Source organism: Phascolarctos cinereus, unplaced genomic scaffold, assembly GCF_003287225.1.
Source record: "Phascolarctos cinereus isolate Bilbo 61053 unplaced genomic scaffold, phaCin_HiC Scaffold_2;HRSCAF=192, whole genome shotgun sequence".
In the NCBI taxonomy this organism is placed as follows: domain Eukaryota; kingdom Metazoa; phylum Chordata; class Mammalia; order Diprotodontia; family Phascolarctidae; genus Phascolarctos; species Phascolarctos cinereus.
The window spans coordinates 181,402,662-181,420,885 of NW_027555625.1; the positions used below are offsets into that span (position 1 = coordinate 181,402,662).

Sequence of the window (18,224 nt, forward strand, 5' to 3'; positions counted from 1 at the left end):
TCCTACTCTTAACAAGCTCATAGTCTAAGGGGGGGGAGAAAATGTGCAAACAACAATATATAAATAAACTATATACAGGATAAATTGGAGACAATCCACAGAAGGAAGGCACTAGAACTAAGGAGGATCAAGAAAAGTTTCCTGTAGAAGACAAGATTTTAGCTGGGTCTTTAGGGAAGCCAAGAGGCAGAGATAAGGAGGCATGTGTGTGAGTGTGGGAAGATCACTTTGGCAGTGTGTGGAAGATGGATTGGAGTTGGGGGAAGACTAGTAGTAGGAAACATGGACAGGCAATGTAAACATATGTGCATACACAGATTCTTAATAATAAATGCAACATAAGGTTTTGAATCTAATGCCATTAAATGTTTTAGAAGCTTATTTTGTGATATAAGATGAAACACCTTATCAAAATCAAGACATATGATTTATACAAGCCTCTTCCCTTTCCATGGACCTATGTTCTATCATAGAGGTAAATATGTGATATCTCAATAGCTTTAGGTCTTTCTGTGACTTTCTGTTTAATGATTTGTTGTATTATACCCTATTCTCGTGTAATCATAGAGTCAAAGAAATGTAGAATGCCAAGACCAGTAGGTGCCTTAGAATCTAATCCCCTCATTTCATAAATAGGGAAACTAAGCACTAGAGAAGTTGTGAAATGTCTAAGCTCAAACAGCATATTCTTCTTTTCCTTTTTCTTTCTTTTTTTTTTTTAAGGCATTTGGGGTTAAGTGACTTGCCCAGGGTCACACAGCTAGTAAGTGTCAAGTGTTTGGTCAGAGGCCGGATTTGAACTTAGGTCCTCCTGACTTTAGGGCCAGTGCTCTATCTACTGCACCACCTAGCTGTCCCCAAACAGCATATTCTTAATAAAATGAATAATAGTGTTTTTAATCTGGCTGTAACAAGACCATGTGATATGGGAACTTTTATTCATTGGACTCTGGGGATGCCCAAATATGAAAGGCAGACGACTAAGCCTAGGAGACAAGAGGCGCTTACGGCTGTCTGAAGTAGTTTGTCACCAAAACGTTCTCTTGAAACTGGTGATCATTTTGACATGTTACTAGAAGATCATATCCCTGGGTGTTGGTGATAGAATATAATAAGTGCAGAGTTACAGAGTAAGGAGTATATGGAGAATAGAATATAGATGAAGAATCAGTGTTGTGAGTGAGGTGGTGGAGTTGAGGCAGAAAGTATTAGTGTGAGAGGATTAGTGGTAAGGAGTTAGGAGGAGCTTCTCATGGGGCTTCTGGGTGGCACAGTGTATAGACAGTGCCTGCTCTCAAGAAGCTGAGAGTTTAATGGGGGGAAAATGTGCAAACATCAATGTACAAATAAGCTATATGCAGCATAAATTGGAGATAAACAACAGAAGGAAGGCACTAGAACTAAGGAGGATCAAGAAAGGTGTCTTGTAGAAGACAAGATTTTAGGCTCCTGCAGTCAGGAAGAGTCATCTTGAGTTCAAATCCATCCTCAGACACTTATGAGCTGTATGACCTTGAGCAAGTCACTTAGTACAAATGAGTCAGTTCCTCATCTACAAAATGAGCTGGAGAAGGAATTGGCAAATCACTCCAGTATATTTCTAAAGGTAACTCCAAATGGGGGTCACAAAGAGTCAGACACAATTAAAACAACTGAACAAATCAGAGTGTTAGGGAGTGGGGATCTACACAAAAGTCTGTGTGTGTGTGTATGACTCATTGTGTGTATTTTCTTTCTCTAGTCTTCGATAGAAGGCCTGACCTATACTCACAAATGTCTTTCCCCCTTCACTCTTCTTAGCTATCTGTCCCTCTTTACCCCCAGACTTCCAGATGTGCATGGATGGATCTCATCTATTCCTCCTGAGGTCCAGTATCATCAGGAGAATGAGCATTATAATGTCCAACAGCTAGTACAGTATCATACTGTCAGGTGGCCAAATATAGACAGTAGAAGGAATGGATTAAAAGGATCCTGGGGCATTTTTGGTTTTTGTTGCTGCTGCTGTTGTGCTTGTTGCTGATATTTGAGCAGTACCCAGTAGCAGGTTGAAAAAAGTACCTATTATTAGGTGGCAAGTTAGGGAAGCAAGTGGACGTTTTGAATTGGAGAAGTGAGAATGGTAATAGCTGCAGATTGAAAAGAAACAGATTTTTATTTCAAAAAAGCAGACCTAAAAGGAATTTGGAGCCAAGGAAAGAGGAGCAACAGGTCTAATAAGATCAATGAGATCAAGAGGAAGGAGAAGCAACTGAAAACAAAGATCCAAAAAGTTGTCTTAGAGGAAAAAAAACATGAGAAATAAGGGAAAGAAAATCTATAATAATTTGGAAGAAGAAAAGGAGCCTCATGAATGAATACATAGAATGTAGGGATACTTAACAAATTGGAGATAAACAACAGAAGGAAGGCACTAGAACTAAGGAGGATCAAGAAAGGTGTCTTGTAGAAGACAAGATTTTAGGCTCCTGCAGTCAGGAAGAGTCATCTTGAGTTCAAATCCATCCTCAGACACTTATGAGCTGTATGACCTTGAGCAAGTCACTTAGTACAAATGAGTCAGTTCCTCATCTACAAAATGAGCTAGTCATAGTATGACTTTTTTTTAAACATCCTGAACCTAATTCCAAGAAAGGTAAAAATACTTTCCTCTTTTATCTCATTGAAGTAGAATAACTGTGGAGTCCCCTAAGGAAGTTCCCAGGGGAAGAGAAGGGAATACAATTAAGCTATAGAGGTATGCCTGATTTGAAAGTCAGACAGTTGAGTATAGAAGCAAAAGTGACTTGTAGCTGTCTATAATTTTAAGTTCCTCCTGTGAAGGTAATCAGCAAGATTATGCATATGTCTGGCCCTAGTACCTTCTTAATGACATTATTTTAGCAAGTGGGAGGTGGGGGGAAATGATGATTAAAACTCTACCTGATGTTGTATCTGAATAAAAGAATGCTGATTTCCGGTATTCTCCACATGGGAGAAGAGGGCACTTTGGTATGGGAATGGGCAATGTGCAAACAGAATAAGAGCAAAGAGCAACATGATACAAAACAATAATATTAATACCAAAAATAGCTAGCATTTACATAGCACCCGCCATGTGGCAGCCACTGTGGTAAACTCTTTACAAATATTATTACATTTGGTTATTATAGAAACCCTGGGAAGAAGTTGCTATCATTATCCTTATTTTACAGATGAGGACGCTGAAGTTATGTGACTTGCCCAAAGTCACACAGCTGGTAAATATCTGATGCTAAATCTGAACTTAACTCTTCTTGACTCCAGGCCTAAGGAGTCTATCCACTGCACCACGTCTCTGCCTCAATGAAGGCAGCATGAAACCATGTGGGATTTGGAATGAGAAAACATGTATTCAAATCTTCTTTAGACTTTAGTTCTTCATCTATAAAATGGGGGTTCTGAATATGTGGCCTCAAAGTTCCCATATAGCTTTAAATCTAAGATCCTATGACCACTGGCTAGTTGAGTAAATCTATGGTCATTAAGGTAGCAGTTTTTGTAAGGGAACTTGCAGAATGATTAAAAGAGCTGAATATGAGTGAGAGAGTCCATAAAATTGTTATTACTAGAACTTTAGTATAATTAGACTAAATTGTTCTTAACCTGTCCTTGACAAAGTCTGAGATGGGACATTATTATAACCAAATCTGCATTGTAAGAGATAATCTCCATCAATTTAATAATATGAACAAAGGTGAATTCAGAATAATATAAGGAAAAGAAACAAAATCATAAATCTTTCATTTCTGTTCCTGTAATGCCCAATGAAAGTAGAGTAGTATATCATAATTAGCAATGTGGAGTGCATAATATTGTTGACAAAAACATGGAAGGACATAAAGTTGGACCAAGGGTAGGGCTCTAAATTCTAGGGATTTGTGTGATCTAAAATTTTTATTTAAATTAGGAGTCAAAACTTTTAAAAGTCTCAAGCCTGTGCTTTTACATAGGTGTAGATTGTGTGTCTCTATATATGTCTACATGTATACTTAAGTACATACATATTTAAGTATGCTTAAATACAAATATATATAAAGTATACTTAAAGTATATATGTGTGTATATGTACATATATTTATATATATTTATGTGTATACAGACACTTAAGAGATAAGGTATATGCTTGTGAGTTTAAAAAATTGTAACTTTAATATGTGTGTGTATGTATGTATGTACATATATATATAATTTTAAGGATACTCATATATTATGCATATATATCAAACTTCAGATCATTATATGATAGTTTGGCTTATCTTCAGCATTTAATCACTATTACTATTTTCCAAGTGATTTCTAATCTGATAAAAATTAAATGATCATGAAGGCTTAACAATAGAGATATGATTAATCAACCCTATAAATATTATGGAAATTTGAAAATAAATATAACTGGAAATTTTAAAAATTTGTCTATCTTCAAAGATAATGCAATTGAATGTCATTTCCCATAATTTTTAGCTTATCAGCTGAAGAAGTGTCAGTCTCCACCAGCAGTTCCACAGGCTGAGATACTTACTGAAGATAATGATTTTGAAATAGGTAATATACTAACTGTCCATTTTTGTTATGCACTCTTATCACTTGAACTGTGTTATGTTCTCTGTAAATCATGCTTTCAGATTAGTAGGAGTACAACTTTGTACATTTGTTACCATTTATCCCAACTTTAAAAAAAAAGACTTTTAAAGGTATTTGTGGTGTCATATTGTATTAGTGGTCATATGTTATTACATGAGATTTTTTTTCCTTTCCAGCTGTGAAAATTCTTCTACTTTTTCACTTAAACACTTATAATACTTTAAGTTTTCAATATGATTTATGTACATTATTTTAAAATATTTCTGACATGTTTTTGCTTCATTCTTTTTCTGGAATACGATTGTTTTTAATAATGAGAAATAGACAACTTTTAAAAACTTTTAAAACTTAAAAAACTTTCAAAAATAAGTTCTTCAAACATTTCAGTGATTCCATGATTCCATCATTGTGAGTATCCCCTATTATCAGTGCCAATAACAACCTACTCAGACCTTGTCATCACATTTGATTCCTTTCCATTTTCCTCCATATTCTCTGTACTTAGTAATTCTCCGGTATGTTGCAGATCTTCCTTAAGGTCTAAGACTAAGCATTTGGATGGTCTGTTATCCCTTCCTTGCTACATGACTCAACCAGTGTTAAAATTATAACCAGCTTTAAACTGACCCTTCACTGAAAAGAATGACATTATTAAAAGATATTTAATTGACATTATTTTGAAGTTCTAAATTTGTGGTCTTTAATTTGGACTCTAATTCATTAATGTCATTGATGAATGAGGTAGTCATGAGTGTATGCCCAGCCATTAAGCTCAGTTGATTCTAAAATGACAATCAGGGTTAGGCTGTTCTTCCATTTTATTATTTCACTCCCACATTCCTTTGGTCCAACCAAGCTAGCTTTCAGCTTTCTTGATGTTTCTCAAATATGACACTGCATTTGCCAACTCTTTTACCAATACCATTGCACTGATTGTTTTCCGTATTTGCAGTATGCTCTCAAAGCTCCTGCACCTTTTAGAATTCCATTTCTTTCAAAACTCTACTCAAATGACACCTTATGTTCAGGTTTTCATGTGCTCTTAGCTGTTACATTTTTCTTCAACATTTTCCTTATATATATTTGGTTTATATTTATTTATGTATATATGCCTTATTACCCAAACAGAATGTATGTTCCTAAAAGGCAGGAGTTGTTTGATTTTTGTTTTTGTATTCCCAGTGCTGAGCACAGTATCTGACATTCAGTAGGAACTTAATAAATGTTTAGTGATTGATTCATTCAACATTGAGTAACGTGTAGGGTACCGAATAAGGTACTAAGGGGGAAACAAAAGATAACAAAAACAATCCTTGCCTCAAAGAAACATAAGCTAGTAGGGAAACATATTGTTATTGCTATTATTATTCCTAATGATTATGACTATGATAATCAATAAGACAGGCAGCATAATTTGGAGGATAGAAAGTCAGGAAATCCTGGGTTAAAGTATTGCCTTTCACACATACTAGCTTTGTGACCCTGGACAAGTTACTTAACCTCTCACTTTTCCCATATGGATTTCTATGGCTCTAAATTGCACAACATATGACCATCTGCATTAGTAAAGGGAGATTCTGAGCTTCCTTTTAAACAATTGCCTATACCAGGTAAAATCAGTACTTTGGTTAATAATGATAAAAGTGTAGTGATTAATGAGAAGCTTAAAACAAAGGGCTTCAAGAGTTCAATAGAAGGCAAGAATATGTATTTCTAATTGGCAGGATCAGAGAAAAACATCTTGGAGGAGATGGCCTTTGAGCTGGGCCTTTGATTCATGTAAGGATATTAGTATGGAATTATATGGCCAAAGTGAATACTTCAATACTATCCAAATGTCTGAAAATTTTACATAATTAGTAACAGTGTAGGGCAGGGGAAAATATTTGGATGACATTTGTTGGAACTCTTGGGGGTAAAATACATTAGTTAATAATTATGGAAAACAGCATTTTCTCTGGATATGGAAGACTAAAAAATGTGCATGTTATTAAAAAAAGAATTAGGTACTTGATGTTTAAAGGCCTAAATATTTATTTTAAATGGTTATATATGTACATATATAAACATACATGTGACTTACTTTGTATATTTCATAAAGAAAAAAAATGGCAAGAATATTTCATTAATTCCTTTAGGGGATTTTGTGAAGTACCAGTGCCTTCCTGGTTACACACTGTCAGGAACTGATATATTGACCTGTAAGCTCAGTGATCAGTTGCAATTTGAAGGATCTCCTCCAACCTGTGAAGGTAAGTTCTTTCCTACACACAAAAAAATAAAATAAAATAAATCTCTTCAACATGAATGTCTTTGTATATTTTGGTTGGTACTAGTAGGATTTGAAGATTTGACAATATTTTCCTTTAAATCTTCTATCACCATTTAAGAGAATTTTCTCATCTTCCCTTCCTTTTAGAGGAAGATCTCAATATATGGTTCATGGGACAAAAATTTACCATCAGTAAATTTTTTTAAAGGAAAATATGAGAAAAAATGAGTTGAAAAGGGCTAAAGAATATGTAGAGGTGTCTGGACTAAGCATCTGCCCCTAATATAATCAGGACATATGTTTAGTGACTTCTTTAATTGTTTCTTACCAGGCTAACTGCTGGTTTATTCTGATATACTTTTAGCGATAACCCAGTCAAAAAGTATATTGTGAGCAATATAGTGCAAGGGCCAATTGTTTTTAACTTTCTTAGAAATCCCAATGTGTTCTTCATAGAGGTGGTTGACTACTGTGGATAAAACATTAACCAGGGGTGGGAAACTTGTTGCCTTGATGCCACATGTGGTCCTCTAGGTCCTCAAGTGTAGCCCATTGACTGAATCTAAACTTCACAGAACAAATCCCCTTAATAAAAGGATTTATTCTGTAAAACTTAGTCAGTCAAAAGGACTCACCCAAGGATCTAGAAGGCCACATATGGCCTCGAGGCCATAGGTTCTCCATCCCTGAATTAAACCAAAATGTTGCCTGCATAAGAGATGACATAATGAGATGTAACGATAATAATGATGATGACGATAGCTAGCTTTTATATAACACTTTAAGTTTTGCAAAGTGCTTTGTGAATATTATTTCATTTTATCCTCACAACAACCCTGTGAGCTAAGTATTATTATTATCCTCATTTTATGGATGAGGAAAGTGAGACAGACAAAAGTTAACTGACCCACCCAAGTTCATACAACTAGTAATTGTCTGAGGCCAAATTTTAACTCAGGTCTTTCTGACTGCAGGCATAGGCTCTGCCAACTGTGTCACCTAGCCACCTCAAGAACTACACCCTATTGTACCATAAAGAACAGTACACTAGTAGATTATAAACTGTGCTTGTGGTTCACCCCCGTCTCTCTCATGCTGCTAATTAGCTGTATAACCTTGGGAAAGTCAATGAACTCCTCTGTCTCACCTGGAAGTAACGTTTTCCTGAGGGATAGTGAGAAGCCAAAGCAAATGATCCCATAAATTCCCTACAAGCTCTAGAATCTATGAATCTGTATGGTATGAGAATTGGAGTACTATTTAATTTTAAGATTTTTAATATAGTTTACTTCTCTCAATTCTCAATCACTTTGGATTTTTAAGGCCTACCTACCTAGTTATTTGTGTTATGTATAATATACCCACCCCACCCAAAATACAAAAACAAAACACAGCTTCTGGGATGAATAACAAATTTGTCTAGTTCTTATGGGCTAAAGCATCTTGTTACCACATTTCAGTGTCTTAGTGCATCTTAGAAAAGTATACTTTTAAACTGAACAGGACACCTATGTCTTGGTTCTGTAATGCTCAAATGCAATGTTTTATAGGAGTCATTTCCTGCTTCCCCTAGCTCGTAATTCCTAACCTCTCCTCCAAATTACTTTCCATCAACTCTGCATATCTTGTATGTACATTGTTTTATCATGTCTCCCTCATTTGGATGAAAGCTACTTGAGGGCAGGGACTGTTGTTGCTTTCCTTGTATCCCTAGCACTTAGCACAATGCCGGTCATAGAGTAAGTACTTAATAAATGCTTGCTAATCTACTGATGGACTTTCCCAGATACAGTTCATTTTGACTTAAATGAGAATGATCCATGACAACCTTGGAGTCACATTTTGCCAGTGCAAGTGGGAAACCTTTTCTATATATAAGTTAATGAATAAAGACGAGCAGATTACTTCAAAGTCACCTCAGCTATCAGCCATATTAGTGGGTTGTCATTCTCTTTTGTTATAACACTCAGCAACAGATCTATGTCTTAGGACTGAATTCACAAATCAGAGCTTTTAGATGAATATTGTGGGAACAGACTGATTCTCAGGTACTTCAGTTGAAGAATAAGTAACTAGAGGGGAAAAAAAAAGAAATGGGAATTTTAAATGTACATAAAAGAGATTTGGCAACTAGCTGGCCTCAGCTCTTCTAGAAAGCACTAGGGAGAGACCCAGGAAAATGACCAAGACTGATGGTAATTTTTGTATATATTTAAGATAATGAAGATGTATCTTCCAGAGGCCCTAGTTGACAGCTTTTCCCAATTGTTTACTGGGCTTTTCCAATTCTCCTATAGGTACAGGTGCATCTTAGAATTAATCTCAATTATTCATGAATCTTAAAATGTGAATGTTCAACTGCTCTGAAAGACCTGTAAAGTACAGGAAATCATATTCTTTGAGTCTGAAGCCTCATGCTTCATTTTACTTTTGGAGGCCAATATTACTAAATAATATTGTGTGGAGGTGCAATGACTCAGAACAAGAAAGGATCAAATTAAGAGCGGCAAGCTTCTTTAGAAGGTGTTTTTGACAGGAACTACAAGCAGATACTTCCTTGTAGTGGGGTGACAAGAGAGGGAGGGAGGTTTCTGAGAGTCCCTTGTGGAGATGCTATTTATTTTTGAATGTGTGATTGCTGCACAAGGAAAAAAAAACCACAAAAACCCTCAGCTGTGGGAAAGCCTGCCATCACTTCAGAGCTTTCACTGTAAGTGGGTGTTACTGTTGGCGACAGTATATAGGAATGAACATGAAGGAATCAAGCAGATATGAAAGGAACAAGAGAAACAAAATTAATCACAAAAAAATATTGTTACTCAATGGGGGAAATTTCCAGATTCATTTTTGACTGTTAATATGTGGGAAAAAATGGAAATAGGCAGTAGAATATAATAATACAACAATTTAAGTTGCATTTATATTTTTATCTCATTCATCCTCTTCTTTTTTTGTTAAATTAAGATTCTTCTTATAATTTAACTTCATTGTACTTCTTTCCATGGGAATAGATTTTCTAATATATTGAAATATGACATTTTCCAGCTATTGCCTTAGCAATTGATAGTAAGTTCCTTCTTCCCAGGGAGCCACAGAATTCCAGTTTTGGTTGTATTCAACCGTAGTATTAGAAGATCGCAATCTCTATGTGGTCATATACATTGAGGTTGATAGTTTCAGCAACTAATGGTGCTGGCATCTCCCAGAGAATACCACCTACTGATGATGAGTACCCTGCCCAATTGTGGTAGTGATAGGGCAGATGTGCAATTCAGATATCCCAGAATCAGATTTTTATTGGGACTGATCTTTACCCTGACACCAATGCAGGCCTGGTGAGGCTGTAACAATATTTCCCTAACACTCAGCTCTGGCTGAATTAGCAGAGATGCTCATGTACACATTCTATACAAGATTTAAATATATACATTGATTACATGTATTTTTAATATAACAAAACACTGATGGTATTTTCACTTATTGGAGGACATAATATATTCAAATAAAAAATATGGATTTGCTGACCATTGAATCATAAAAAACCTTTTAACTATGAAACTATCTTCTATGAATAATTAGTCAAAATTATCTCTCTTTTAGTATTACTTGCAATTGATTTACCATTTTAAAATATGCAAACCTTTCCATGATAAATAAATATTTAAGGGGTATTTCGAATTATTAGTCTTCTATCTTATACCAACTTCATTTTCTATGTCTTAAGATTTTTTTCTCGGTTTGAATTTTATTTTAATTTAAATAAATTATACTTTCAAGATCAAAATATATTGCATGGGTTTATATTCATTTGCTTGAGGAAAAAAAATGACCCTATCTTAAAATCTTTATATTATAATGTCTTCCAAAGGAAACATAATTAACTAGTATGAGATAACTTCTATAGATAAGATTTTTATCCTTTGGGCAAATAAATCTACCTCTCTCATTAAGGAAGAACTGATAATAAATCTTCTGGGACATTCTGATTAAATTAAATCAATATCACAACATGAATATTTCAGGGACTCTTCTATTTATTTATGAACTGTCACTAATAACAGTGGTAACTTTCACTGAATTGTTCTATAAATAAAAGATGTCTGAGGGATATATTTTTATTTAAAATTGAAGAGTAAATATAGGAATTAGGAGGGCTTATTTAATTTGAGGCTCTTTTTCAAGGTTCATATGTACAGATTATTTTTGTTCTGTTGTTTAATTTTGATACAACAAGATAGGAAAAAGTAATTATCTGCATTAAAAATGTAATTCTTCAGGGAAGCTAGGTAGTGCTATATAAATGATGATGATATGATGATGACAATGATTATGATAATGTTGTTGTGCTTTCCTGAAAATTATGGCATGATCTTGAGCATTACTGAAAAAGGGTACAAAAAGACAACCTATCTCCTTTTTCTATCATTGTAATGTAATTTGCTGTGAACTACCCAGTATTTCAAAACATTTACATGATATCCCATTATCATAGAGAAGAAATGGTTGAACTGCAGTACAATACATTAAGCATTCACTTTTTTCTAGGTATGCTGTGTGTTGAGACAGAAAAGGAGAATTAGGACTTCAAAAAGCCAGAGAGGGTCTACTTCCCTTGAAAAATCAGAACCAGGAAATGATGACATCAGGGTTGAATTTTCATTGTGACAATTTTTAAAAGATGTTTTGTTTTTACATCACACTTAAGATTACTTCCATTTCATAAAAGGTTTCTTGTAACAAAGTAAGACAGTTAAGTGAAGTAATAATTCAGTGATCTCATCTGAAAGTTAGTGAAATATTTCAAATCTATAGCAACCTCCCACTTCTCTACTAAAAACAAAATAACAGAAATCTGTTTTCTCTCACTCCTGTCTTGTACTCTATTAGAAATTAAAAAAAGAAAAGAAAAACAAATTTCTTATAATAAATATACAGTCAAGCTAAATAAATTTCCTTAATAATTGTATAAAAAATAAATCTCATTCTGTATACCAAATCTATCACCTCTCTAATGGATAGTATGTTTTGTCATTGGTCCTTTAGAATCATGAATGGTTGTTGTATTGATCATAGTTTTTATGGCTTCAAGAAGAATATATTGGAATGGATGGGGGAGCTATTATTTATCTTTGTTTTTATAGTCTCTAGTGCTTAAAAGCAGTTTTCTCATAATCTGAACTTGCTAAAATGATTGCTGAACCTATAGGATTGCTGGTTCTGCTTCATTCACCAAAATATGGAATAAGTACTATGAGAAATACATTTGTTCCCTTTCCCATTACTATCTGATTTTACCAGTTACAACTGACTCCCATGTTCCAAAATGCCCAGGGTAAGAGGCATTCCCAAGGGTCCAGTTTTCACTGTTCTATAGTTATAAAAGGAACCCTGATATGTAATAAATTTATATTTTATTTTATGTGGTAGAATGTTCTATTTCTGTATCCATAGGCATAGTAGATAGAGAGAGACCCTCTGAGATAAAAATACATTGGTTCTAGTCATGCCTCTAATTGTGGAATACTGTTCAAATCAGCTAACTTCTCAATGCCTCAGGTAACTTCTTAAGATTGTAAATTGCAAATTCCTATAGGTACCAATATGCACTGATTAAGAATGTTTCCTCTTTGGGAGTTTCTTTATCAGTGATATCTTGGGTGTGCCCACCTGTAATCTTTCTGTCTCTGTCTATATATTTATGATATTATGTATATACTCATCCAAATCTATATCTTTATATAAATATGGAGTATATATGTATGTATGTGTGTATACATACACATGCATATGATGAGCTAGTGAATATTGAAGGAAACATTAAAAAGCATCTATTTCAACCCTTCCTCCTATGTTTACAAATGACGAGAGGTAGCAGAGATGTAATGTCCAAGTTCACTGTCTTTCACTATGCCATTTTTCTCTCCCTTAGTGTTAATGTTTATTCCTTAAATTTTTGTTCTGTGGCCTGATATTTGGAAATTATTTGGATTATTTTTACATTACTTGCTAGATATCCTGATTTCTATTTTTTGATAGGTCATCCTTTCTGAATAGTATTTCACTGAATGTAACTCATTTCTCTTGAGTAAATTATAATAACTTATGTGTCTATATTAATCTAAAGTTTAAGACACAAGTTCTTCACAACAATCTTGTAATAATACTATCATCCACATATGAGGAGCCTGAGGCTCTAAAAGATTTAATTGACTTCCTCAAGGTCAGATATCTAGTAAAAGTCAGAGACAGGAACTGTAACCAATTTCCTGAACTTTAGGGCTACTGTTTTTTCTATAGCACCAATTAGGTAGAAAATTAAATAAGGGTATGATGAGGGGAAACTACATGAATGAGCAAAACTATCCATCAACAGATAATTTCCCTCAACAAGTGTGCATTGGTGTATTTTACTGAATTGATGAATCAGAACAGATTTCTTGAACATTTTTTCCCCTTAAGGGATTCTAATCCATTGGATTTTCAGCTTGAGATTCTTTGGGGAAGTGACACAATATATTTTTGTTCTTTTCTTTAGCTCAATGCCCAGCAAATGAAGTCCGCACTGAGTCATCTGGAGTGATTCTGAGTCCAGGATATCCAGGCAACTACTTTAACTCCCAGACTTGCTCCTGGACCATTAAAGTGGAAGTAGGCTATAATATCACTATCTTTGTAGAAACTTTCCAGAGTGAGAAGCAGTTTGATGTGTTGGAAATATTTGATGGTAAGAAATCCTTTAACATTCTTTTTTTTTTAAATTTATTTTGATTTATCAACTATCACTTCCATAAGCTTTTGAGTTTTATTTTTTTTTCCTTTCCCTCCCTACCTCCCTCCCCAAGATGGCATGCAATCTGATATAAGCTATACATATACATTCCTATTAAACATATTTTTGCAGTAGTGATGTTGTAAGTAAGAATTAGAACCAATGGGAAGAACCAACAGAAAGAGGAAACAAAACATAACAGAAGAAAAAAATGGCAAATATTATGCTTCCATCTGCATTCAAACTCCATAGTTCTTTCTTTGGATGTGGATAGCATTTTCCATCATAAGGTCTTCAGAGATGTCTTAGATCCTTGCATTGCTGAGAAAGGCTAAGTCTATCAATGTTAGTCATAGCACAACATGGCTATTACTGTGTATGACATTCTCCTGGTTCTGTTCACTTCACTCAGCATCAGATCATACAAGTGTTTCCAGGTTTTTCTGAAGTCTGCCTGCTCATCATTTCTTATAGCACAATAGTATTCCATTACATTCACCTACCACTTGTTCAGCCATTCCCCAATTGATGGTCATCCTTTCAATTTCCAATTCTTTGCCAGCACAAAAAGAGCTGCTATGAATATTTTTGTGCATGTTCATCCCTTTCCCATTTGTATGATCTCCTTGGAATACAGTGCTGGAAGTGCTATTGCTGGGTCAAAGGGTATACACATTTTTATAGCCCTTTGGACATAGTTCCAAATCACTCTCCAAAATGGTTGGATCATTTCACAACTCTAGTAACAATGCATTAGTGTTCCAATTTTCCCACATGTTCTCCAACATTTATCATTTTCCTGTTTTGTCATGTTGGCCAATCTGATAGGTGTGATGTGGTACCTCAGAGCTGTTTTGATTTACATTTCTCTAATCAATAATGATTTAGAGCATTTTTTTCATATGACTATAGATGGCTTTAATTTCTTCAACTGAGAACTGCCTGTTTATATCCTTTGACCATTTATCAATCAGGGTATGACTTGTATTCTTATAAATTTGACTTAATTCTCATATATTTTAGAAATGAGGCCCTTATCAGAGACACTGGTTATAAAAATTCTTTCCCAGTTTTCTACTTTCCTTCTAATCTTGGTTTCATTGGCTTTGTCTGTGCAAAAACTTTTCAATTTAATGTAATCAAAGTTATCTATTTTGAATTTTGTAATGTTCTCTATCTCCTGTTTGGTCATGAATTCTTCTGTTTTCCGTAAATCCAATAGGTAAACTCTCCCAGTTTGTTTACAGTATCAGCCTTTGTATCTAAATCATGAACCCATTTTGACTTTATTTTGGTATAAGGTGTGGTATTTTGGTCTATGCCTACTTTCTGCCATACTCTTCCAGTTTTCCCAGCATTTTTTGTCAAATAGTGGGTGCTTATCCCAAAAACTGGAGTCTTTGGGTTTATCAAATAATAGATTACTATTGCATACTTAACCTATTCCACTGATCTACCACTCAGTTTCTTAGCCAGTACCAAGCAGTTTTGATGATTGCTGCTTTATGATACAATTAAAGATCTGGAATGGCTAGGCCACCTTCCCTTGCATTTCTTTTCATTAGTTCCCTTGTTATTCTGGATCTTTTGATATTCCAAATGAATCTTGTTATTATTTTTTCTAGCTCTATAAAATAATTTTGGTAGTTTGATTGGTATGGCACTGAATAAGTAAATTAGCTTGGATAGAATTGTCGTTTTTATTATATTAGCTTTGCCTACAAGTAATGTTTTTCCAATTATTTACATCTGACTTTATATGTGTGAAAAGTGTTTTGTAATTATATGTTCATATAGTTCCTGGGTTTGTTTCAGTAGGTAGACTCCTAAATATTTTATAATGTCTACAGTAATTTTAAATGGAATTTCTCTTTCTATCTCTTGCTGTTGGGGTTTGTTGGTAATATGTAGAAATGCCAATGATTTATGTGGGTTTATTTTATGGCCTTCAACTTTGCTAAAGTTGTTTATTATTTCAAGTAGTTTTTAACTTGATTCTCTAGGATTCTTTAAGTATATCATCATCTTCAAACAGTGATAGCTTTGTTTCTTCTTTGCCTATCCTAATACCTTCAATTTCTTTTTCTTCTCTTATTGCTAGATCTGATGTTTCTAGTACAATATTGAACAGCAGTGGTGATAATGGACATCCTTGTTTCACCCCCAATCTTATTGGAAATGTTTCTAGCTTGTCCCCATTACATATGATTCTTGCTGAAGGTTTTAGGTAGATGCTACTTATTATTTTAAGGAAGACTTCATTTATTCCTATGCTCTCTAGTGTTTTTAATAGGAATGTATGTTGTTTAACTTTCTTTAGAGAAAGACAATGTCTATGTAATATAAAATACCTTTAAAGCTCTGAACACCTGAGCTCCTTGAGGGCAGGGACTTTTCACTACATACTTTATGTCACCAGTGCCTGGTAAATAGTAGGCACTTAATAAATCCTTGTTGATTGGTTTATTTGGGTAGGAATATGACAAAGATATTTCTCGCCCAAATGACAGTAAACCTTCTGTTGTCTGGCAGAATTAGAGAATTTTTTGTTGTGGTGAAGCAAATATTCTTTGTAGTAATCTGGTGTTCTGCATATATTTCCAATTTTTTAAAGAATTAATAGGGTACTCCCAACCAGGAAAACAGCAGAGTTAGACTCAATCAAGAACCATTTATTAAACATTTACCTGAAATGTGTCAGGCATGGGATATATAAAAACAAAATAAAAAATCAAAACCCAATTAAATTGCTCATACCTTTATTTACTGGCAGAACTGAGATTCAAACACCTTTATCTCTTCGGGATTTTTAGGTCTAGTCTAACTACCAAGTCCTTTGTGTATGTCATGGGTAGCACAACCAGGACTTGAATGTTAGACTTTACATTTGACCAAGTTACCTCATATAATGATGCTCTAGACACTAGTGACCAAACTTTGTCATTTTGGTCAGAGTCCAGAAAATAATGCCAAATTCTATTTTCTTAGAACTGTTTACTCTTTTCTGTCTCTGGCTTGTAATACCCTTTTTCAGCCACCCATCTTTTTAAAATTTACAAATTAAAAAAATCAAATATGAAACATATGTAATAGGTTTTTGTGGTTGTGTCCAATTCTTCATGACCACATTTGGGGTTTTCTTGGTAAAGGTACTGGAGTGGTTTACCATTTCCTCCCCCAGCACATTTTTACAGATGAGGAAACTAAGGCAAACAGGGTTACATGCTTTGCCCAGAGTCACACAGCTAGTGTCTGAAGCCAGATTTGAACTTGGAAAGCTGAGTCTTCCTGACTGCAGACCTGGTGCTCTATGCACTATGGCACCACTTAGCTGCCCTTTTAGTAGATACTGTCTTTTATATAAAGCAGTTTTTGTCAAGGAGTTTTTACTAGCACTTGTTCAGACCATTACATTTGATTTATATAAATCTCACACTAGACTTATTTGCCTCATTGACACATAGAAAAATATAATGAAAAGGGTTGAGATTATGGACTTAAAGATTTTGCGGGGTTTGTTTGGTTTCATAAAAGCAGCTTAGCCAACTAGTTGTTCTGTTTTTCATGTGTACCCTATCAAAAATAACCCAATGTTTTGTTAGATCCTCATGAAATTATATTTAATAAATATGGTTATTATTTTTTAAAAAAAGAATTAATAGGGCAATATGTATTTTAATTTAACTTTAAATCAGTCAGGGATGGGGAACCTTTTCATGTTGGAGGTCCCATTACTATTTAGCTGTAATAAGTAAGGCTGAATTTAAGAAATTTTAATTAGATATACTTAAAATCTACATTATTTTGTAAAAATATAACTACTACATACTAAATAATTGCAAAAAATGAAAATTATTTGTCAATTTTAAAGTTAACTAACCTTTTAATGATTTTATTGTGTCTGCTTTTTGTTGGAAAGCATTTGAATATTTGGGTGCAGCATGGAGGTCCACAGTTTCAGTTTATCTTCTAGATGGATATCAATCATTTGTGACCTTAAGGGCATCTTGATTTGGGTTAAGTAGGAGAATGTTTATTTGCAGTAATAAGTGATTTAAAAGCAAGAAAGCATTTTTCAGGCATATTGCTGAAGGCGTGGGTATTCTGCATTTTTCCGTATTTCAACTGGATCTTTCTTAGCATCAAACAATGACTTTAAAGTGTCATCTATTGAGAACTCAATCAATTCCATCTGTCATTCTTTAGGTGCATTAGGTGCTTCTCAAGGAGGTGAGGATGAAATACTAATTTGAGAGTGATGTCATGATTCTCAAAGTCAGTGAACCTTTCATTGTACTCTCCAGTTAATAGGTCTATAACAGCTGTGTATTCTTCAGATGATTCACATATATCGTACTGTTCATCTTTGCTAACTGGGGAAAATGTTCATCTGAAATTTCCTTTTGAAAAGTATTTTGATAAAAGATAGCTTTTTTTGAAATGCTTGGATTTTTTGCCATTTGTCATCTATAGACTTAGAATTCCTATAAAAATCTTCTTTCAGTAATTCACATTGCTGATCCTATTCTTCACAAAATTTATCTATCTGTTCTCACAGAGATAAAATATTGGCTAACCCCT

General features: G+C 34.2%; 1 protein-coding gene across 1 annotated transcript in view; it reads left to right on the forward strand.

Annotated features, from left to right (window-relative positions):
* CSMD1 (CUB and Sushi multiple domains 1) overlaps positions 1-18,224 on the forward strand; it is a 1,378,384-nt gene that overhangs the window by 1,121,246 nt on the left and 238,914 nt on the right. Inside the window, exons 43-44 of the mRNA XM_078149151.1 lie at positions 4,483-4,563; positions 6,741-6,854. Coding sequence (XP_078005277.1) covers positions 4,483-4,563; positions 6,741-6,854 — 195 coding nt within the window. The remainder of the gene's footprint in view (positions 1-4,482; positions 4,564-6,740; positions 6,855-18,224) is intronic.